General features: G+C 36.5%; 1 protein-coding gene across 3 annotated transcripts in view; it reads right to left on the bottom strand.

Moving 5' to 3' along the window:
- LMBRD2 (LMBR1 domain containing 2) overlaps window positions 1–25,343 on the bottom strand; it is a 48,608-nt gene that overhangs the window by 6,218 nt on the left and 17,047 nt on the right. For all 3 annotated transcript variants that reach the window (XM_024754628.1, XM_024754627.1, XM_024754629.1), the window contains 10 exons: window positions 19,948–20,022; window positions 17,330–17,443; window positions 16,781–16,964; window positions 13,499–13,680; window positions 12,806–12,939; window positions 11,326–11,431; window positions 10,567–10,664; window positions 7,665–7,768; window positions 6,399–6,445; window positions 3,326–3,431 (listed from right to left, as the gene is read on the bottom strand). In XM_024754628.1, coding sequence (XP_024610396.1) covers window positions 3,326–3,431; window positions 6,399–6,445; window positions 7,665–7,768; window positions 10,567–10,664; window positions 11,326–11,431; window positions 12,806–12,939; window positions 13,499–13,680; window positions 16,781–16,964; window positions 17,330–17,443; window positions 19,948–20,022 — 1,150 coding nt within the window. The remainder of the gene's footprint in view (window positions 1–3,325; window positions 3,432–6,398; window positions 6,446–7,664; window positions 7,769–10,566; window positions 10,665–11,325; window positions 11,432–12,805; window positions 12,940–13,498; window positions 13,681–16,780; window positions 16,965–17,329; window positions 17,444–19,947; window positions 20,023–25,343) is intronic.

The following is a 25,343-nucleotide window of genomic DNA, read 5'->3' on the forward strand; positions in this document are numbered from 1 at the left end:
AGCCAATTCTCTCATATTTTTGTCATCTTGGACTCTACCCTTTACCGTTTCTCTCATTCATTCAGCAAATATTGGTTGCCTACCACATGCCAGTTTCTAACTCATCATCCTAAGGCTTTGTGTTTCTTCTTCTCTTAACCATTCTCCATACTCCCAGATCTCTACATTCTGTTAACTCCAAATCCATGATAAACTTCCAAATCTCTTTGTAGAATCCTCCCTCTATTTTCTAGCTTTAACTGAAACTTTAGTCTTCTCCTATTTCTTCTACACTAAATCTCATCCAAACACATCCTTTCTTCTTTATCTCCAGGGTCATCTCAAGGGTGCTTATTTCATGCCCTCATCACTTTTTATCCTCAAGTCCATTCTCCAGTAAGTCTGTGTCTTTATTCCTGCTCTACCCCTAGGTTCTTCATGACATCTTTTCTTTCCCAAATTCCACATACACGTGTCAGCACACGGTATCTGTCTCTCTCCCTCTGACCTACTTCACTCTGCATGACAGACTCCAGGTCTATCCACCTCACTACAAACAGCTCAATTTCGTTTCCTTTCATGGCTGAGCAATATTCCATTGTATATATGTGCCACATCTTCTTTATCCATTCATCCGATGATGGACACTTAGGTTGTTTCCATCTCTGGGCTATTGTAAATAGAGCTGCAATGCTACACTGCAGACTACAAAACAAATATACAAAGGAAGAAAGATCTCAACAGAGCGATAATTATGTGAATTAGGTGTCACTGTAAGTGTCCATCATCGGATGAATGGATAAAGAAGATGTGGCACATATATACAATGGAATATCACTCAGCCATGAAAAGAAACAAAATTGAGCTATTTGCAATGAGGTGGACAGACCCAGAGTCTGTCATACAGAGTGAAGCAAGCCAGAAAGATAAAGACAAACACTGCATGCCAACACATATATATGGAATTTAAGAAAAAGAAAATGTCATGAAGAACCTAGGGGCAAGACAGGAACAAAGACACAGACCCACTAGAGAAAGGACCTGAGGATATGGGGAGGGGGAAGGGTAAGCTGTGACAAAGAGAGAGAGAGGCATGGACATATACACACCACCAAACGCAAGGTAGACAGCTAGTGGGAAGCAGCCGCACAGCACAGGGAGATCAGCTCGGTGCCCCGCGACCGCCTGGAGGGGTGGGACAGGGAGGGCGGGAGGGAGGGAGACGCAAGAGGGAAGAGACGTGGGAACATGTGTACATGTATGGCTGATTCGCTTTTGTTATGGAGCAGAAACCAACACACCATTGTAAAGCAATTATACTCCAATAAAGATGTAAAAAAAAAAAAGAGTGGAGATCTGTAAAGAACAGACTTGTGGTTGCCGAGGCAGGGAGGGAGGGATGGGTTGGGAGTTTGGGGTTAGCAGATGCAAACTATTATATATAGAATGGATAAACAACAAGGTCCTACTGTGTAGCACAGGGAACTACATTCAATATGCTGTGATAAACCATAATGGAAAAGAATATAAAAAAGAATGTATATATATATGTATAGCTGAATCACTTTGCTGTACAGCAGAAATTAACACAACCTTGTAAATCAACTATACTTCAATAAAAAAAACAAACAACTAGTGGATATCTGTGAAAACTGTAAACCAGGGTGACTGAGGATATACTTTCATAAAATAGAATATACTACAGATATGGTTGTCTTTGTTCAATTCTACAAGTCTCCACTGAGCAGGTACCGTATGCCAGGCTTTGGGCTGGGCTGTAGTGATACCACGGTGAGCAAAACAAGGTATGGTCCCTGTTCTTACGGAACTTAACAATCTAGTGAGGGAGATGAACCATGATCAAATAACGACACAAATGTAAAATGGTAACTCTGATGTGTGTTTAAGAGTGTCACCTGTTAGTAACCACGATGGTGATCTGGCCTAGTCAGAGAGGTCTGGGGAAGGTTTTCTGAGGAAGCTTTGGGGGTGAGATCTGCAAGGTGACCAGGAGCTAATGCGGTGAAGAAGGGCAGGAAGAGCATTTCAGGCAGAGAAACAGCACAGGAGAAGGAATGATGTTTGCTTGAGGGAGCAGAAGGCAAGGTGTGCTCGGAGCAGAGAGGGCCGGGGGAGCATGGGGAAAGATCCAGCCTCACACGCAGAAGGGCTTTCTGTAAGAATAGAAAGTCACTGCACAGTTTTAAGCAGAGAAGTGATATGATCAGATTTATTGGTATAGAAGAGCATTCTAGTTTCCCTTGGGTAAATGAATAGATTTGAGAGGGAAAGAAGAATGAATGCAGAGGGAGCCCTCATCATTTTTTGACTGCATTACTAAAACAGACACTAAACTGGTTTCTGTCTCACTTCCCTGGAAATCATGCTTTATACAGATGTCAAATTCATCTTCCTAAACCAAAAATCTGAGCATGCTTCTTTCCATATTGAAATCTTATCTTTGGCATAAAATCTAAACTTCTAAGCATGCTAATACCTGTTTCCCAACTATCTCTGCAGCCTCGCCTCTCATCAGGCTTTTCATACTTTAGGCTCTAGTCATAGAGAAAAGCCTACATTTCCCCAAAGGTTCTCTCATGTCACTCATTCTTCCTTCTGCCTAAAACCCCTTCACCTGGCTAAGTACTACTTATTCCTAAACAGTACTTCTTTATAACAGAAATCTGTTCCCAATAGAGAATTCTTTTCCATCCTCTGAGCTGAGTTCTCTCAGCATCAGGCATGCACCTTTACACTCTCTCAGCATCCCTGCATCTCCCCCAAAGACAAACAACCTCTGCCTTCTACTCAGTGCTGGATCCTGGGAATTCGCATTCCCAGAAGCAGATGGCAGGGTCAAGGATGTGGGGAGGTTTCCTAACCCAACCGACTGACCAATGTCTTCTGCCTGATATCAGTCCCTCACTAAATTACAGGCAAACCAAGGATGGAAGTTATCTTCTTTGTATTCCTGTATTCCTGGGAAAGTACCTGATATATATGGGTCAATCAGTAACTTATTATAAAAATGACTGAACAGCCTGAAAAACATCTAGGTAAACAGAAATCAGTACCTGCCTACAATGTGCCTGGGATAAGTACTATTATTTAGGTAGTGTAATTACAACTAATCACTTGATGTCCCAGATGTCTCCTTCTCCTACCAGAATGCGTATTTGAGTTTCTCCTTCCTCTCATACACTGAGGGATGAAAAAAGTAAACTCACTGCAGAACCACATTTATAGTTCTCTAAAGGCATTTCTGGATGGGTAACTAATCCTCAGTCTCTATGCAAGCAAGCATAAGAAAAAAATTTCTTAGAAAACTAGACAATAAACTACTTACATCGGTTGGTACTAATATCTGAGAAGTTTGATTCTTTTGGGTCAATATGAACATTTCTGTTTCTAGTGGAATCTTCTCTACTGTGTCCATAACGTTCTTTCCATTCCTAGGAAAGAAAAACAAACGATTATATAACACAAGAACATACAGTCAGAAAATAATTCATCAGTGATAACAGATTTAGATTACATATGCAGAGTAATATAATCTAATTCTTTTTCATAAGGAATTCATCAGATAATCACTATAATTAGCACAGTGCCTTTAGAAATCATAGATAGGGAGAGAGGGGGAAGATGGCGGAAGAGTAAGATGCAGAGATCACCTTCCTCCCCACAGATACATCAGAAATACATCTACATGTGGAACAACTCCTACAGAACACCTACTGAACGCTGGCAGAAGACCTCAGACCTCCCAAAAGGCAAGAAACTCCCCACGTACCTGGGTAGGGCAAAAGAAAAACGAATAAACAGAGACAAAAGAATAGGGACGGGACCTGCACCAGTGGGAGGGAGCTGTGAAGGAGGAAAAGTTTCCACACACTAGGAAGCCCCTTCGCCGGCAGAGACTGTGTGTGGCGGAGGCGGGGAGCTTCAGGGCCGCGGAGGACAGCACAGCAACAGGGGTGCGGAGGGCAAAGCTGAGAGATTCCCGCACAGAGGATCGGTGCCGACCGGCACTCACCAGCCTGAGCTTGTGTGCTCACCCGCCGGGGCGGGCGGGGCTGGGAGCTGAGGCTCGGGCTTCGGTCGGAGCGCTGGGAGAGGACTGGGGTTGGCGGCGTGAACACAGCCTGCAGGGGGTTAGTGCGCCACAGCTAGCCGGGAGGGAGTCCGGGGAAAAGTCTGGACCTGCTGAAGAGGCAAGAGACTTTTTCTTCCCTCTTTGTTTCCTGGTGCACGAGGAGAGGGGATTAAGAGTGCTGCTTAAAGAAGCTCCAGAGACGGGCGCGAGCCGCGGCAAAAAGCGCGGACCCCAGAGACGGGCGTGAGACGCTAAGGCTGCCTTGCCGCCACCAAGAAGCCTGTGTGCGAACACAGGTCACTCTCCACATCCCCCTTTCGGGGAGCCTGTGCAGCCCAACACTGCCAGGGTCCCGGGATCCAGGGACAACTTCCCCGGAAGAACGCACGGCGCGCCTCAGGCTGGTGCAACGTCACGCGCCGGCGCGCCTCAGGCTGGTGCAACGTCACGCCGGCATCTGCCGCCGCAGGCCCGCCCCACACTCCGTGCCCCTCCCTCCCCACGGACTAAGTAAGCCAGAGCCCCCGAGTCAACGGCTCCTTTAACCCCGTCCTGTCTGAGCGAAGAACAGACGCCCTCCAGCTACCTACACGGAGAGGCGGGGCCAAATCCAAAACTGAACCCCGGGAGAGAACAAAGAAGAAAAAAGGCCAGCAGCCTCAGGAGCAGCGGATTAAATCTCCACAATCAACCTGATGTCCCCTGCATCTGTGGAATACCTGAATAGACAACGAATAATCCCAAATTGAGGAGGTGGACTTTGAGAGCAAGATTTATTTTTTTCCCCTTTTCCTCTTTTTGTGAGTGTGTATGTGTATGCTTCTGTGTGAGATTTTGTCTGTATAGCTTTGCTTTCACCATTTGTCCGAGGGTTCTATACGTCCGTGTTTTTTTTTGACTTTAAAAATATTGTTTTTCTTAAAAATTTTTTTATTTTCATACGTTTATTTTATTTTACCTTACTTTATTTTCTTTTATCCTTTCTTTCTTTCTTTCTTTCTTTCTACTTTTTCTCCCTTTTATTCTGAGCCATGTGGATAAAAGGCTCTTGGTGCTGCAGCCAGGTGTCAGTGCTGTGCCTCTGCGGTGGGAGAGCCAACTTCAGGACACTGGTCCACAAGAGACCTCCCAGCTCCATGTAATATCAAACAGCGAAAATCTCCAAAACTACTTTTCTTATCTCTAAATGCTTTTAATAGTTGCCAAACTTAACTTGAATGAAGATATTTATAGACATTTTTGCTAGCTATAATTCTTTTAAGTTATTGAATTCTATCTAAAATATCCAAATAATTTTACAACTACAATAAGGTTACCTTGACCATGTAAGAGTTATGATAACTCATAGTAATTAATGAGATGTTAATAAAATTTTCTCTCAACCAAATAAAGTACAAATCAGAGACCTGAAAAGTCATTTCTAATAGTAAAATTAGAGTTGTATACAAACATAATTAGGTAATGACTCATGTGGCATTGTGTCTTAACTGCACTAAAACCTTATTAACTGGGATTCCACTCATTAAATTCATAGAATTGAAAGGAACTTTAGAGGTCCTAATTAAGCCTCCCATGCAGTGCAGGGTTTCATTTTAAAATAACCATGCCAGATACCATTTGGCCCTCTTACTAGAAGACATGGAAATTTCTATGTGTGATGATCTCACTGCAATTTTGGTAAACTGTGGAAGTTTTCACAAAAAGGTGAACTCTATTTCCAGTCACTTCTGCTCTTTTGTTCTAGCTATGCCTTCTGAAATCAAGACCAAGTCTCCCTTTACGTAACATACACTAAAATACACGAAGACAACTATCATGTCTCCTGAGTCTTCACTTCTCTGGTAAGGGACACACTCAGATGTTGAAAACCTGTGGTAACTGTGACTAGATTTTTCTCAGTTTTTGCCTTTTCAATTCTCTAGGAAGTTAGTTTGCCTCAGGAAACGAAGGACTAAGGAAAAATTAAAGAGGAATAAAATTAGTGTCATATTACAAAAAAAGCATAATTTTCAAGCAATCAAAATCACTTTAATAGCAAGATTGCATGAATTTATTCACTTATCCAATAAATATTTACTGAGCACCTACTCTAGGCAAGAAACTGCTAGATGTTGGACATGAAGTAATTTATTACTAATGACTTTTTAGAACAGGTCTGACAGGATACCTACATGTACATCTGAAACTATTAAAACTGCTTTTCTGTAAAAGTATATCCTATGTCTTTTTCCCACTGTTTTTAGCCAATTATTCTAAATCAATAAGATTCTTATGATATTTCACATTAATCTTTAGGTTACAGAAATTTAATAAGTACGGTACTTACTCTTCGTCGACTTTCACCTTCTTCTTGCCGTTGCCTTTTTCTCTTCTCTAGAGACAGAAAAGTGGTCTCAAATTTGGTATAACATGGTTTAATTAGATGTAGAGTAACTGAAGTAAAGGTATCAGGCTATGACCAATTTCCTTTAAATTACTACAAAGTCAAAGGTAATAGGTTATTGTCGGAAAGAACCGGAGAGTTCACCTAACTCCACAGAGAATACTTTCTCTACTTTTGTTGGAGATGGCCCTTTAGGCTCTGCCTAAATAGCTTTAGTGGGGAAGAACTTCTTCCCCATGGTGACTTGAAACTTGTCTCTCTGCAACTTCTCTTTTTCTTTATGTCTTGTCTTCTAACTTAAGTTCATACTTCTTTCTGCATAAGAGTCTTTTCCATTACTCTCTTCTGGCTATATACTCAGTGGTTCTTTTGCATAAGATATGCCCTACAGACTCATTCTGGCTGTCCTAGATTCCTTCTGACTTATCAGTCTTACTCTTGAAAATATTACCCAGGACTGGATATGATACTCCAGATGAAGTCTAATTAATGCAAAAAGCAGCAGAACTATTACATTAACTAGATACCACCTTCCTATGAGAGCATGTGAAGGCTACGCTGGCCTATTTCAGAGCCACAGTACATTTTGGCTTACATTTAAATAAGATCACACAAAAACCCCAGACCCAAGTAGGGAGAATGTCTAAGAACCAATGTCCCAAAACTCAAGTTTTGTTTTTCTTTTTCCCCCTATTCTACTATCACTTGAACATCAGGAAATTTGATACACTCAGTTTTGAGATTAGATTCTAACAGAGTGCCATGTATTCTAACAGGTTGTTAATGATTACCACATTCTAAAAACCAGCCTTGGCTTGAATGATTTCCTATGCAGCATTAAACTAATGATGATTCTTTACCTTGTTTTTAATGATGATTCTTTAAATTAATGAGTTTTCTAACTGTATTTAACTTAGCAAATCTATTTCAAAGCAAACAGGAAAATGACTCCAACACCAAACAAGGGTGTTATTTAGTTGCAGACATATTAATTATTAAATCCTCTGCAGAATTTCTTAAAGACAGATGAAACAATCATTTATGTTTTTGAATTATTTTTGCTATGAAAGTTTTCTGTAGAATTTTAGCTAAAACATATTAATTGGTAATTTCTTAAGATAGATTAAAAATTTCAAATCATACAAACATTAATTTTGTATTCTCAGTCTTAGCACTTTCCCTTCATTCATTTTAAATGACAAATCTTACCTCGTCTGATTAATTCTTTTCCTTCATCAACTAAGTCTGATGTCATATCATTATCTCCCATGAACTGCTGGAAACCAAGTAGATTCAAACAACGAGTTCCCAAGCTAATAAAAATCGATTTTCAAAAAGATAAGCATTATTTCACACTGTAAACGTTTAGATAAGTTAATTGTTCTTTAGTATCTGCATCCCACAGAAGCCTATGGTTTATTACTAGTTACCATGTCAAGTTACCTAGAGCTACATTTGTCTTTCTTTAAGAAGTACTTATTTCCCTTTCTAAGAAGCTTATATGCCCAGTACTCCACTGACTAGGGTATGCACCAAAGCCATATTTCTTACAGACACAAATTAAGTTAGGCCATTAGCATACCTTCAGAAGATTACTATAGCAGGATGCTAAACAATGGCTATAATACAAAAGCAATTTATTCTTTTCTTATATTCAAACAGCAATATTAATACTGAAAATACACATACACAACCAGTATTTACAAGTGCAGAATATTCTGGCTTAGAAAGTCTTAGTTATGCAAATTGATTTTCATGTTTTTTTTATCCTGAGAACTACTCAATTCTATTTAAATAGGTGTTACTATAAACTCAGAATTCACTACTATAGCTTATCTGGGGGTTATCATTTTATATCTTATTTACTATTTACTTTAAACCTCACTGTTGTACAGGACAGAAATACTCTGAAAATATGGCACGCAAGGAAGGAAGGATTAATATTTGTTAAACTCCTATTATGCAGACAATTTACAGATATTCTTATTTAATTCTTATTATAATTCTAAGAGATAAATAACACTTTACAGATAAGGAAACAGAGGTACAAGGGGTTAAAAACCTTGCTAAAGATCAATTAATAAATTTTAGACCTGAGGATTTAAATCCAAGACAAAACAAAGACCAAGCTCTTTTTATTACCTTAGTTCTCAAACGTTTTCATTGATTTCCTTTTTTTTCTTTTGAGGTAGAGAAGAATAGCTTTATTGCTTTGCCAGGCAAAGGGGGGCACAGCAGGCTAATGCCCTCACATATGCCCTCAACACCATACATGGAGCAAGGGGGAGAGAGGAAGAAGGAGAAAGGGAGAAGAAGCACGTGTGTGTGTATGTTAGGAGGAAGAGAAAACAGCGGAGCAATTCAAAGAAAGTGAAGATCTCCCATTTTACATTAGTGATGTGTAAAAATCTGGCTAATTCATAAATTATCTGCCTGTTTTAATATATAAGGAATGCTCTGTATGACTTAACGGTAAGTAAAACTAGGGTTTCAGGTAGATGGTCATGCTAATTCCGTGACTTTAAATATTCCCTTACATCTTCATGTTCTTGTGGGAATACTATACTCCAGGATGAGATCATTGTCTCTGGGAAGGTCTTAGCTTTGTCTAAAGTGTCAGGAAACAGCTTTATATTCTCTAGGCAGTTAAGTCTGAATATTAGCTCTGGGTATGGCTGTGTGCTAGTAATATGGGAATTAGACTAATTATAGCAGCATTTCAAAAGAAAATTGACCTATAAAGTCAAGTTACCGTTGAAATGTCAGCAAGGCATTGCTTCATATACTCCTATAATAGAGTATTTTTATAATCTGAAAATTGAGGAATAAGACCATTTTTTTTCTTAAAGACAAACGGGCACTCAAAATTTATCTTAATTAACTCTAAAACAACACTTTTAAGGAATTATTTTTAAGTTCAACAATTTTCCTTTTAGACATAGTTCCTTACATTTGTTTAAGATTTTATAGTTGACAAGGCACTATCCCACCCATCTATCCCTCGATCAGTATAACAATCTAATAAGATAAGAAGAGATGCTAATCTTACCAACATAAATACTAACATGAGAAGATATGATTTATACATCACAAGCTCTTAATGTTCCATTTGTAGTTTATAAACTGTTAAAATGAATAAGCATATAATAAAAATTTAATTTTGGATATCCAAAGGATGATTGGTCTCTTCCTTTAATACATCATTTTCATAGTATAAACCTCTGTCTTTTCTACCTTATGGAAAAAAATTGAAAATATTAGATTCTTTTGTCAGTTCAAATTAACCGCTTTATTTTAAATTATAATCCTTTAGTTCCTTTACTTATGAGAAGGTAAAATATATATGTTTTACAAAATTCAATAGAGAATTTATTTCAAACAAAACTTTTCTGTTTACTCAATATCCTAGTGTTAGAATATCAGTACAATAATGTACATTATTAACAATATATAATGGTACTGAAAGATTTAAATGAAAAGTGGTTGGATGAAACTTATTATCAATAAAATTTTTTTTTAAGTGGCATTTTTGGTGTGTCATGGAGCACTTAAGCAGTGAAGAGGGTAGGCAGAGTACAGGATGTGGGCACCTAACACGTGGAGGTAGGGAAGACAGGGGGCTAGAAGCCAAGCACACCTGTCTTTTAACTCCTTTTGAGTCTGATCTCTCTGATTTCAACTGTTCCTCACCTGACCCTCTGTTCTGGCTATGATCTGAAATATCTAGAAACCCAAAAATGATTGTGGGGAAAGCCCTAAGACTAATATATGTTTCTGGATACAAGCTGGGTATGGGGGTGCTTTATAAGCTACACTGGCTGCCAGTATCACAGGCCAGGACTCAGAGTTAACATTCTGTAATTAATCCTATCACTCTGTAGACTAAATATGTGTAACAGAATAACTCTCTCTCTTTTCTTGAAAATATCTTTGGAGGGAGAACCTGACCCAGGCACTCAAGCGACCCCTTTAAACTATGCCCAGCACCCACAAAGTCACAATAAAACAAACAACCAGAACCCAATCAGTGAATATTTAAAAGAGCTTTAAGGAGAAAAGTTATCCAGATCAGGCTAAGCATATGTGGAAAATAAGCAATGTTGTTTCTTACCTAAAATAAGTAGCAATGCAGAGAATTACCACCAACATAGGATAATATATATAGAACCCATCTGCAATAAAGGATAAAACTTTCATGGAACCCATAATCTGAGGAGCAAGAAAAAATTAAATCAGTACAGTTCTATATCTTTCATTCTTTTTCATTATTAGAAAATTCACCCATAACCATTTATATCAATTAATTCGGAGTTTTCAAAAAAGTAGAAATGCAGCACTAAATAGACTGATTTTTAAGTTCTCATCACAAGAGGAAAGAAATTGTAACTGTGAGGTAATGAATGTTAACTAAACTTATTATGATAATTATTTCACAATATATACATATATCAATTATGTTGTACACCATAAACTAATACAATGTTATATGTCTATATATCTTAATTTGCTTATTTATTAAGATTTTTCTCCACCAAATATTAATATTTTATAAATACTACTGAAAATCATCAAATACATTAAGAACGTAAACATAAAGGTTAATATTATTATAAGTCAGGTCTATTGATATTGCTCAGCTGGACAACCTATATGAACCAAAAATTAATTTTTTATAATAAGATATAGCAATATCACTTTTATTCAGTCATTAGTAATTACATATACAATCTGTAAAAAAAAGTTTTAGTAATTTTTAAAAAGATCCTAATAATGCAACAGAACTTTTCCGCCAGCAGTAAAAAGAAATTTCACAATAATAGCACCCTATATAGATAATGAATCTAAAGAACTCTTTTTTGACAATACTTACAGATGTATAAGCAGTTGGCTGTGTATTCTGGTGAGAGATGGATGAATCCATATGGGTCAGACCCAAGAAATTAAGACATAAAGGAGGAGTCAAACGGCAAAATAACCTGCAGTAAGCATTAATAAACACAATATATAAAAATTAAAGCAGCAAGATACATTATATATTATGTTGAAATACATTAAGAACATTTCAGATCATTGTAACTATTATTCTCATCCATTTGTATTTTTAATTCTTAATACAAACTGCCTTACTTTTGAGACATTCTGAAAATCCTATTAATCACATCTTCCTTAAAAACATCAACACCTACAAGGCAAAACTCCAGCCTCAGGTTATCTCCTTCGGTGGTGTTTGCCACTGCTTTATCCCAAGAATTTGTAGAGTGCCTCTGTATGTGCCTCTTCCACGCCTACCATCTGTGTAATCTAAATCTGTCTCAATAGCATGACGAGGACAGTAACATCCTCAGCTGAATTGTACTCAGTACGTAAAAGATCTGAAGTTTTATCAAAGTATGTCAACTCTGACAATTACAGGTATAAATAATAGTTGGAGCTCAGTTTTGACCAGATAAAAGGAGAATCTTACAGAACTACAGAGTTGGAGAGTAGAAGGAGACAAAAATGAAGAGAGGGTGTGAATAGAAAGAGGTAATATGAGTTCTTTTGTGGTGATAGAATAGTTCTGTATCTTGATTGTGGTGGTGGTTACGGGAATCTACACACACACACACACACGAATAAAGGACAAAAAATACTGAAAATTAATAAGGTCTGTGGTCTAGTTAACAGTAGTGTGTCTGTGTTTGTACAATAGCAATATAAAATGTCTCCACTGGGGGAAGCTGGGTGAAGGTTACTAGGACTCTTTGTATTATATTTGCAACTCCCTTTGAGTCTATAACTATTGGGGAAAAAAAGGTAAAAAAAAGTCTTAGAGATGCGTCAGATATTGATTCCTCTTGAAGTTCCCGAAGTCCAGCCCTAAAAACCTAATATAACTAAGTTAACAATACGGACAAATAGTAGATTGTGCAACCTAGCCCAAGCTGGAACCATCTCTCTAAACTTCTACTAAATCTCTCAGCAAGAATTATTCTTTTGGTGTTCTTGGTCCTCCACAATTCAGTTTGAGGCCACTGAACCTCAGAACCACTTTCTAGGTCTGACTTAGTCTCTAAACTCTCAAATGTTCTTCTTATTACTAACCTATTTATTGACCCTCTAATTGGTAAATCCAGGCTCACTATGTCTTTCTTTTCCTTCCTAATCTAGCATACCCATTTTAACCCTAAACTTCAAGGAGGATTTAGCTAGCCATCAACAAGCACCTAATTAATACTTAAACCTAATCAATTAGCTCACAGAAATACAGGTGTTAGTGAAGACCCATAAACAAAAAGAAATAAAAGAGAGATCCATAAGAATACATGTAATGGAGACATTTCCCTTGTTTCTACACACAATCTACTTACATGCCACTGAAAAGAAGGCTGTAAGCATCAGTCTGGTGATGTGAAGCCAGGTAATAATAGTTAAATACACGAATCCTGAACACAGTAGAATAAACACAGATACTGAGGAAGAAGATGGAGAGGAAGCAAGCAATCTAAGAAAACAAAGAATCCAGTTTCAGACGAACAGACTTCAATACTTATATACTATCACAAGCATTATCTTTGAATTCCAGCTAACATTTATTGACATTCTAAAATTTATTCACTGTAACAGTATAAATTTTTAACCGCCTAATTTCATTTTTTCATAAAATGAAATTATGAAAAAAAATTTACATCTTAATCAGTCCCACATCCTATCCATAAGTTTCAAAGCTACCTCCTGAAGTGAGCCTGTTCTCCCATTCCCTTGGCAACTCTTCACATGAAGACTATAAGTTATGTAGCTTCACTGGCATAAAGAGGATCAAAGCATTCTCATAGAAGTACTTTGCACTATTTTGCATCTTTTCATCTCTCCTCAAATACAGTTCTTAGTTTTTATATTCTGGGTAAAATGATGAAGCTCATTTTTGGAAGTGTGAATAATAACACTGTGGGAAACTTCACTGCTTTCATTATTACTAGAAGAAATATATGGAGAAAAGATACAACAGTTAAGGATTATACTATGGCTGACATTTATTTACGACCCATATAAAATAAACTGACCTCGATATAAATATAATTGTATGTTTTTTCGGCCAGCTGTATGAAGACTGCAAAGAGGGATAAGACAGGTGTAGTGCTAAAGAATGTGCACTCTGACCACACAACAATCACGGAGAAGATGGACAACACCACAGCAAGTACCCTATAAAACCACGGTCGCAAAAGACATTCCCAGTACCACTCTGGAAGATAAAAGAAAAAAATGATTAGGAAAACCATAAAGGAGTAACAGCGTATTTACAGTGTTTCAAAATACCTCCAATACAAGATACGTAATTGCAAAGAGAAAAACTGGTGGAACCAGGCAGACACCATCCTAAGCAAATGATCAGCAGTAATGGGACAAACTGATATTATGTGCCTCATGCTCTGATAAGAACACATCATTGCTGAGGTATTCCTGCCAAAAATGCAGAACCTGCATCTGATTATGAGGAAACATCAAACTCAAATTCAGGGACATTCAATAAAAAACTGACCTGTACTCTCCAAAACATTAATGTCATAAAATAATAACAGAGACCCAGAAATCGTTCCAGATTAAAGGAGACTAAGGAGACATGACAACTGAATGCAATGCACGATCTGGGATTTTTTTACAAAGAATATTATTGAGACAATTAGCAAAATCTGAACAAGGTCTGTAGATAACTGTACTGTATCAATGCTAATTTCTTTATTTTGATCACATTGTACTTGGTTATGTACAAAAACGTCTTTATTCTTAGAAAATACACACTGAAACACTGAGAGGTAAAGAGGTTATCATGTCTGGATTTAACTCTGAAAAGATAAAGGAAAAATACGTATACAGATAGAAAAAGATAAAGCAAATGAATAAGGTAAAATGTTAACATTTAAGGAATCTGGGTGAAGGGCATATGGGGATTCTTTGTATTATTCTGGCAACTTTTTGTTAAGTCTGACTTCAGGCAAAAAAAAAAAAAAAAGTTAAAGAAAAAAAAAGAAAACTCACAAAATTGAAAAGGTTATACTTCATTCATTGAAGAGTTGAGCTCCTGGCTCACTCTAAATCTTTTCAACCCTACTCACAGGATAGTTCCTGGTGATTTCAATATCCACACAGGTGATCCTCCTTTCAATACCCTGGTCTTTCACTTCCTCGACCTACTCTCCTCCAATGAGTCTGTCCTCCAACTTACCTCAACTACTCATCCTTTAAATCTTTTATTACCGATAACTCCAACCCTTATACTCTCATTAAAGAAAAGGATCCCTGTCCCCAAGCAACACCTTCATCTACTATTCCAGCTCCACTGACTGACTTTACCCTGACCGACAGTCCATTTATTCTACTACCTTTTTCTTGCCACTTAACCTGATGTCCTTATTACTTTCTTTACCCAGCTCAGATTCCATAGTCTTTAAGGATAATCACTCTCCAATATCCCAATTCTCGTGGCCTCTCTTGCTTCCCTGTACTTGCTAAGCTAAACCATGCTCTGGTTAGATTCAACTCCTTGGCTACCCTGAGCCTGCACCCATGGAACTGCACATTGCAAGAGTAAGACACGCAACTCTTCTGACTCATCTCACTTTAAATTCTTAATCAATAGCTTCAAGTGGACCCTGAGCACTGCTTGGCTAGTGTACTATAATTCACCAATCTTCTCCCAGGCCTACTCTCCCTAAGCAACTATTTTGCGCCTTCTTTCCTCAAATTTCCAAAATCTCTTGCCCTATAATTACTCTCAGCATTTCACTGAGAAAACAGAAGCTGGAAGAACAGAACCTCCCCAAGTGCCCGCCACTACATCTTTTCACACCTGCTCAAGTATATTTGTGCTTTACCTCCTGAACTAAGGCCTTTCTCCTCACTATTCACTATTCCCCTTTTCATCTCGCCTATAAATGTACATTGTCCCAGCCATTCTCTTCTGTCTCAACATACTTCCTCGAAGGTGTCATTTGCAAATTACATGCAATAACTCCTCTTGACCCTACCACTCTCCTTCAGCTACTCCCTCTTTATTCCCTTTTATAAAGAAAACATTTTGAGAGTTTTCTATTGTGGCTCTAACTGCTTTCCCTCGCTTTTCTTTCAAATTTCGATCAGGCTTTTTTACCCTTCCCCCCACTTCATTTCTCTGAAATCCCATTGTCAAGTCTTAATATTCATAATAATCTACCTATCTGAAACATTTGAAAAGGTACTTTATACAACCTTTTTCTCAAAACATTTCACTCTCCTGGTTTTCCTCCTATCTCACCAGCCAGTCTTTTTCTAGTCTTTTCTGCTGGTTCCTCCGCATCAACTTGATGTCTAAATTGGCAGTACCTCAGGCTTGGTCCTCAGATTTTCTCTCTTCTCTATCCCATCACTTTTCACTGACTTTATCCTAACCCATGGCCCACCTATACATTAATGACACCCTAATTTATATTTGCAGAGCAGACTTCTTCCTTGAACTCCAATATCTACAGCCAACTACCTACTCAGCATCCTGTTCATACCTTTATGTATATATTGCCTGTTTTTCTCACTCTGCAAGGGCAGGAATTTTTGTCATTTTTGTTCACTGATATATACCAAGCATCCAACAATTCACAGCATATATAGGCTCAAATGTTTGTTGAATGAATGAAAACAAGTATCACATCATTCCTTTATTTAATTAAAAAAAGAGATCCTCATTGAGACATTTGTTATGGCCATTACGTTTTCATACTCAAGACCAAACATGTAAAATAAAATCAAGTGAACTTAACAGTTTATTTGAATAAATAAGGTAAACAGAAGTTCTAATACTGTGACACTCTGGTATTTTCATTAAGTTCTAAATTTGATAACATTTGAAGAAAGTGTCATAAATAATCATAAAGGAGAATAAAATAATTATGGCTATTGAATGTAGGTTTTGTATATAGACTAATAAATGTAAGTAATCAAAGAGGACATCTTAGGGGAACATTTTAGTAGTATGTCAAGACTAAAGAAGAGATCCACACTTGTGATATAAAACTGCTTAAAATTCTAACTGTTTTAAGTATATATTATGTATACAAGATATGCTTGATGTATTGCATATATTTTTGCATAGAATTTTGGTTATCTGTGAAGAAAGAGTGGAAGCTAATAGTTTATATGTTATATGACAAGTAAAATAGTTTTTTGGGGGAGGTTTATCAAATACATAGTATTACCATACGGCATAAGTCAAATAACACAATTATAATTTAACTTTGCATTGGTGAAAATATACACTTTTCATCAGAAAAATTATCAGCATTAAACTTTGAAATGTACATCAAATTACATACCAACTGTAGGATTATAAAAATATTGAATAAATCTATTTTCTGGCTCCGGCGATTGAAAGGTATGAACAAACTGACAAGTAGCACTGGTTTCATTTTTTGCTACATCTTCTAGATAAAATGCTTGTTCCAAAAGAATCTGCCATTGTACTTGAGTTCGACGGTGTCTCTGAACTGAATAAATCACCTAACAAAGAGAGTGGGGGTACACCTGTCAGTGTTCTGATCCAACAGTGATTCAACTCCCCACTAAGGAGCATGTTTTGGTTGTCATAACAATAGGAAAGGGGTCGTGGCATTTACTGGGTGGAGACAAGGATGTTAATATTCTATAATACATATAACACTTATGCTTAGTGAATAGTTCTCCCTCCCCAAATTCCAACAGTAATCATATCGAGAAAAACAAAGTTAAAACACTTCAAAGAATAATGATAAGGACAGGATCAAAGGAAGTTTCCGATACACATTCACTCAAACTTCTTTTTTTGTGGGCAGTAATTACAAATCTAACTAAAATCATCAGAAGGTAAAAAGGCTATATAAAGTTACCTGTTTATGTAGTTTTACCAGACTCTTTTCACTTGGATAGGTATTATGTTTTTCATCAAAATCTTCATAATCATCCATGTTCCTACCCATTTTTTCCTGATACTCTATAGGGCACTAAAAGGAACGAGTAGATTTTTAGAAATTTTATTTGCAAAAAAGATAAAAATTTTATTTTTATTAAAAATCTTTCATTCTTGAGCATATCTAATTTTCTTGCAAACATCTTTCAGATTTGAAGTCGTCTACGCCACTATTAGTCATTTATTACCTCTATGAACTTGGGCAAGTTGGTTAACCTCCCTGAATAGATCTCAAAAGGTAGCAAATATAAGACAAATGTAGAGAATTGATTCTCATGACTATCATCTTAACCAAAAGGAGCACTAGCTAATAATTAGTATAACAGATTTAAAATATAGGAAAAGAAATGGACAGCCATATGCAAAAAAAGGAAACTAGACCACTATTGCATACCATACATAAAAATCAACCCAAAATGGATTAAAGACTTGACTGTAAGACATGAAACCATAAAAATCCCAGAAGAAAATATAGGCAGGATACTCTCTGACATTGGTCTTAGCAATATCTTTCTAGATATGTCTCCTCAGGCAAGGGAAGCAAAAGCAAAAATAGACAAATGTGATTATATCAAACTAAAAAGCTTCTGCACAGCAAAGGAAGCCATCAATAAAATGAAAAGACAACCTACCAAATGAGAGGATATATTTACAAATGATATATCCAATAGGAGGTTAACATCCAAAATATGTAAAGAGCTCATACAACTCAACAATGAACAAACAACTTGATTGAAAAATGGGCAGGGGAGCCGAAGAGATATTTTCCAAAGAAGACATACAGGTGGCCAACAAGTGCATGAAAAGATGTTCAACATCACTAATTATTCAAGAAATGCAAATCAAAACCACAATGAGATTATCACCTCATACCTGTCAGAATGGCTATTATCAAAACGACAAGAAATAACAAGTGTTGGTGAAGATGTGGAGAACACAGAACCCTCATACACTATTGGTGGGAATGTAAATTGGTGCAGCCGCTATGGAAAACAGTATGGAGAGTCCTCAAACAAAAGAGGGAGGCCCGTGTACCCAAAAAAAAAAAAAAAAAAAAAAAAAAAAAGACTACAATTACTGTATGATCTAGCTATCCCGCCTCTGGGAATTTATCCAAAGAATATGAAAATACTAATCCTAAAGGATATCTGCACCCCCATGTTCACTGTAGCATTATTTACAATAGCCAAGATAAACAATCTAAGTGCCCATCAGTGAATGAATGGATAAAGAAGATGTGATACACACACACACACACACACACACACACACACACACACACACATATATATATACAGGGGAATACTACTCAGCTATTAAAAAAAAGATAAAATCTTGCCATCTGTAACAACATGGATGGACCCTGAAGGTATTATGCTAACTGAAATAAGTCAGATGAAGACAAATACCATAGGATTCAACTCATATGGGGAATATAAAAAGCTGATAAACAAACAAAAAGAAAATAAATGAATAAACCAAACCAAATAAAAACAAACATGTAGATACAGAGAACAGGGTAGTAGTGGGGGTTAGGGTGAAATGGATAAAGGGGATCCACTGTATGGCAACTGATGGAAAATAAATTTTTGGTGTTAAGGATGGTATAGGATATCTAGAAGTAGAAATATAATGTACACACAAAACTCATATAATGTTATAAATCAATGTTACCTCAATAAAAAAATAAAGGCTTACATACAAGTCTTTAAAAATAAAGTAAACTAAATACAAGAAAAGGAATAGTTCTGTGGTTGCAGAGAAGACAATTGCGGAACTCATTTCTGGAATAATCATTTTCGGAAGTATATGAATACCTCTAATTCAATACTAATGCATCAAAACCTTAATTGTATGGTTTCTTATTAAATATCTGTATTAAATATCTCATAATGTCATTCATTTTATGAAATATATTGTAAAATACCATGTACAAAGCTGATTAAAAGTGATTATTGAGGACCTAATTTATTTTCTTATAGGAAATACGCTTTTAGTGACCACATTTCATGACACTTTTTTTTTTTCTGGTACGCGGGCCTCTCACTGTTGTGGCCTCTCCCGTTGCAGAGCACAGGCTCTGGACACGCAGGCTCAGCGGCCATGGCTCACGGGCCCAGTCGCTCCGCGGCATGTGGGATCTTCCCGGACCGGGGCACGAACCTGTGTCCCCTGCATCGGCAGGCGGACTCTCAACCACTGCGCCACCAGGGAAGCCCTTAATGACACTTTTACAACCTATAAAGGTCCAACTCCGTCACTGTGTCACGGCAATCATTTTACATTATTTAACATAACCTCTATAGCCACATTTCAATGGAAAATACTGCCAATAAATAATGTTAAACCTATAGTAACAAAAGAACAAATTCTATGTACAAATTACTATGGGTTTATGGTTAATATTGTCATGAAAATGGAAAGGAGTTGGAAGACTTCAATCATAGGCTGTTTGCATACTTTTCTGATGCTTTTATTATAATATAGTACGTAAATTTACATTTCAAAAGAAAATAGATGAGAATATTATTTAATTACCTTTTTAAGTATTGTGTCAACACATTTTCTCAGTGGGTGGTTATACTTGATGCTCTCATTCACTTTACGAACTTCCTATGAAAACAGTAAGAGAAATAAAAATATTTCCATTTCTGTAGATTAGATGTTTCAAATCAGGATGCTCTAGGTACTATATATATTCTCACAAGTTTAGTTCCAACCCAAATTACTCAGCATATAATAAAGTTCTATTCTCTGAATAAAAACTCTTAAGAACACAAAACACAAAATTATAGAACAGCTATACCTATACCCTCACACTTTTTATGACTTTCTAGATTTACTGCCTTACCATTTGCTTACTTGGTACACAGAGATGAATAAACATTATAAAAAGTCATGAAGGATCAGGCAAACTGAGATTCTAAAAGAACAGGACTGCGTTTCTCCATCTTGCTCCTCAAGCTCAATTATCTCATTACCTAAAATACAGCAGAGAAACCAGAGGAAGCAGAACAGGCTAAAAATGTCACAAAGCACCTGCTCCTTTCCAATGAGAGAGTACTTTACAGCAGTCACAACTAATGATTCATCCTACATTTTTAAAATTAAGAGTTCACTATGTGCCAGCACTGTGCTAGGTGTAAGGTCACCACAATCCATACTGGAGGGTGGAGTGGGAAGACATGGTGTTATAAGTCTTTCACTAAGATTGCAGTGTGGTGATGAGATAATTAAATCAACAAGTTAATGCATATGAAAGAAATAAAGGGGTTAGAGAAGGGAATCTTTAGAATCAGTAGTTCTAAAAGAATCACGATATTCTATAATATAAATGAAATTTTTGAGAAGTTGGAACCACTGTTCTAGGAAGAAGAAACAGCATATTCAAAGGCTGGGAGGCAAGAGTGAACCAACCAGGATATTAAAAATAACATTCTGATTATAGGGCAGAGGATGGCCTTAAGAGATGTAAAACTGGGGGGCAGGGAAACCATAGGGCATATAGGAAAAGTTGTGAAAAAGTATACCGTATATGGAAAAAAAAATCACTATCCTTAATATATGGAGAGCTCTTAAAAATCAAAAGAAAAATGGGAAGATACAGAAGAAATGTAATTGGCCAATAAATATCTGAAAAAATGTTCAATCCCACTAAAAAAAACTACAACTTTTTAAAATGAAGACAGTTTTCTTGTAAAATTATAAAAAACTGCTCTTATATAATGAGGTAAGATTGCAGGGGAAAAGGCCTCCCTATACACAGTAAAATGTGATATAATCTATTTGGAAGATAATTTAGCAGTATCCATCAAAATTTAAAATATGCAGACCCCATGAATAATCTGTACCAACAGACACTGCTCCTGTCAAAGAGCTTAGCTTAGTGAAGAAAACAGACATTATTCAAATAGAAATGGTGTGAAAACTGCTGTATAATCTAGTGTGGAAGACTTTCTGATGAACCGATTACTTAAACTGAGATAAAAAGCTAAACTGAGGATAGGAGTCAGCTGATCAAAGGGAGGAGCAAGAATATTCCAGACAGAGGGACAGCATGTACCAAGGCCTCCAAGCAGAAGTGAACAAGTTTCAGGAAAAGAAGCTCCAGTGACTAACGGGAAAGGAGAGCAAGGGTCTGCGCTGTGCTTGATCAGGCTGTAGAGTAAGAGCAAAGTATTCCAGAAGGCCTTAATAACATTTCATCGTGAGGTCAATGAGTAAGGCCTAAAACCGGAATGACAGGACTTGGGTTTTTAAAAGGTGCTTGAAGCATCACTACATTACACTCTTCCATTTCTAAGCTACCTTAAAGTTTTGTTGACTAGTTAGCATAACTTTGAATACAAACTATACAGTCTGATTACATATATGAAAATCATATTTTTCCTCTAAATTCTTTAGCATATTAAACAAAAGCAAGTACTGGAACATTGATATTTGCTATATCTTATAAATTTAAGTTTCCTTCAAGGTTCATAATTTTTATAAAGTGTGGAATGTATTTGAATAATAGCTTATTTTCTTCATATCAAATAACATAACTTTGAACTCTGTCATTGTGCCCAATCAATTCTTTACCAGACAAAATATATCAAGTCAGACTAAAAGGCAATTTTCAGTGGAATAAGTAGCTATTTGTCCCTCTCCAAATCCTCTACCTTGAAAAATGACAGCAGGTAGAGGTGCCCTCTGGCCATCTAGCAAAAATTCCTTTTGAATGGTTTGACATGGCTTATAAGTTTTATTAATGCTTCAAAGAAAAGTAACAGACACACAGATGTATACATTCACTCCATAGAAAACATATCATAAAACACTAAACTGGTTTCTATAAAACTGCATTTGGAAGATTTTATGGATAGATGAAAAATATAATTAGTAATTACCAGAAAAAAAAAAAAGGTGATTGTGATCTCTTAAAAGATGTATTCAAAACCAGTGGACTTTAAAAGTTTTCTCTCAAACTAAGTTATCAGTATTCTTTTCCATGCTTTATTCTGCGCACCTCCATCAGACTGATTATCCTAAACCACATACAGGATCATGTCTCTTCCCTGCATGCAAGGTGTCAATGATTCCTCACTGATTTCAAAATACACTGAACTTTTGAGTCCGACATTCAAGGCCGTGCTATCTGGCTATCTATCTTTCAAACCCTGTAAACTTTATCTTTTATCTTATGCATAATTAATTTGATTTTAAAACCCCCTGATACCTGACCAGAATGCTGTCAGCTATGAAAATTCTACCCATTCTTCAAGGCCCAGGTCATATTTCACTTCCTCCATTTCACCTCTTCCTCTAAGCGAAATTTCTCTACACTAGAGCATGTATCATTTACAGTGCATTTATCATATACTGTGAGGGACTGTACAATTTTCTACTCTAGACGGTTAGCATCCTAATGGCCAGTTCCACATAGCACTTAACATGGCAGGAAGACACTAGGTATTTAAAAAATGATGAAAAAAATTTCTCCACAAGTTTATAAATTTTCATACATTCAGAAAAACAGGAAGGATCCCAAATTCCCTTTAAACATATGGACAAAGAAATTCATACCTGCTAAATCATGTATTTTTTGAGGGGGCAAAAAAGGGCTAGAGTTCTCCTGCTATGTTCTCCTGCTATGTATGTGGACTTCCTGCTATTTTCAAAAGATCCATTAAGAAAAGAGTAGTTTCTTACCATATAAAAATGGATCAAATTAACATTTTGTACACCTTAAATTTACACAATGTTTTATGTCAGATATATTCAATAAAAAGAGTGGTTTCTTATTTACATGGAAAAATTTCTCTTATCTAAATTTTTTTAAATCCCTCACACCTTAAACCTACACTAAAATAGCAAAGAAGGCATCAATTCCAATCCTTAATTTTCCACATCCTATTTCTAAGTAGAGGACTCCCATTTAACAACAACAACAAAATCTATCTTTATTCACCGAAGATTCCTCCTAGCAAAATCCAGATCTAAAATAAACTGCATTTAATTTATACTTGGTCAAGGAAGTTTGAATGAACTAGTGAAATCCATATTCCTTAAATCTGAAACAACTGAATTTAATACCAACTTTTGAGGGGAACATTATCAAATTTAAATGATCTCCTTTTAATTATTTTATTATCAAATATAAATTTTCAAATATTTTTTCAAAATTCAAAATTTCAAATATATCAAATATAAAAAATACCAAATTAACTTCCTTTGAAAAATGTAATAATATCCATCACATGCTTAAGGAAATGTAATAGAGTATTATTTATAGATTTAGTCCTATATTTTGAATCAATGTCTTCTGCTACAGTTCTTAACATTTTATAAATAAATGCAAGAAGTCAACATAAAAATTTTCAACCACAATTAAAGAATCAGTATTCATTCTTTTGATCATTTATTCATTCACTTAAAAATGGCTGCTGAGTATCTAAGAATCTGGAGGACCAAAGCAGGTGTTTTGGGTTGAACAGTGCTCCCCCCAAAAACATATGTTGATGTCTCAAGCCCCAGTACCTTAGAATGTAATCTTGTCTGGGAATAGGGTTGTTGCAGATATAATTGGTTAACTTATGATAAGGTCATACTGGAATGGGGTGGGCCCATGTCCTTATAAAAAGAGGAAATTTGGACACAGGCACACAGGGAGAATATCATGTGAATATGAAGACAGAGATCTATAATACAAGCCAAGGAACACCAAAGATTGTCAGTTAACTACCAGAAGATAGAAGAGAGGTATGGTACAAATTTCCCTTTAGCCCTCTAAAGGAACCAACCCTGCTGACACCTTGATCTTGGATTTTCAACTCCCAGAGCTCTGAAACAATAGATTTCTGTTGTTTAAACCACATAGTTCATGGTACTTTGTTATGGCAGCCCCAGGAAACTAACACAGAAGCCTCCGCTGAAGAATTCTCACTTGTGTTGAGACCTGAAAATGAAGTAGGAATTAGCTAAAGAGACTGGAGAAATGAGCATTCCAAGAGTTTGGGAATAGCATACTCAAAGACAGAACAGAGTGCCAACAAATGTAACGGTTAAGAGCAGGGGTCGGCAAACCAGATCCAATCAGGCCCACCATCTGTTCTTGCTTGAACACATCCATTCCTCATTCATTGATATATTGTCTATGGCTGCTTTCATGCTACAGTGATGGGGTAGTTGCAACAGAGACCATATGGCACAGAAAGCCTAAAATATTTACTACCTGGTCCTTTACCGAAAGCTTGCCAATCCCTGTTAAAGCATGAACTAGAGTCACAGTGGCTCTATCACTCAGTAGCCATGTGAACATGGCAAACTCACCCTCTCTGTGTCTCATTTTCATTCATTAAACAAGGGTAAAAAATTCTCCCTTATAAGGCTGTTTTGAGAATTAAATGTATTAATATATATAAAGTGCTTAGAAAGTCATAGGCAAATATGTGACTCTATATACTTGTTTGCCTACATACTTGTTTGCTATTATCATCACCATTATTAAGTTTGAGGAACCAAAGTTGACCAGCATGGGGAAGACAGAGAGATAAGAGAGAGCTAGATGTGGGCCAAATCATGTTTTGGTAGGCCACATTACAGCATTTTGCTTTACTCTAAAGTGAACGAAAGCCTTCAACATAAGGTTTTATGCTGAAGAATAACATTATTGGAATAGCATATTTGCGCAGAAGAGCAAAATCTGAGGTGACTACAACCTTTTTTTAAAATCAACAACGAAATTATTCAACAGCAAAATTTTATAATTTGTTGTATTTTTGTGTATATTATTGAAATTTAATACTTTCAATAACTTTGTGAAGTTGGTTCAAGTCATATGAATTTTACAAGTGAGTAAAATGAAGTGCCTTATTAAGATTACAGACTGGAAACAAAACTTAGGGACACAAATTCCCATGTATATTGGTCTCTAAGGAGGTTTCCAGACTTGG

This window comes from Neophocaena asiaeorientalis, unplaced genomic scaffold (genome assembly GCF_003031525.2).
Source record: "Neophocaena asiaeorientalis asiaeorientalis breed wild unplaced genomic scaffold, Neophocaena_asiaeorientalis_V1.1 scaffold229, whole genome shotgun sequence".
NCBI lineage: Eukaryota > Metazoa > Chordata > Mammalia > Artiodactyla > Phocoenidae > Neophocaena > Neophocaena asiaeorientalis.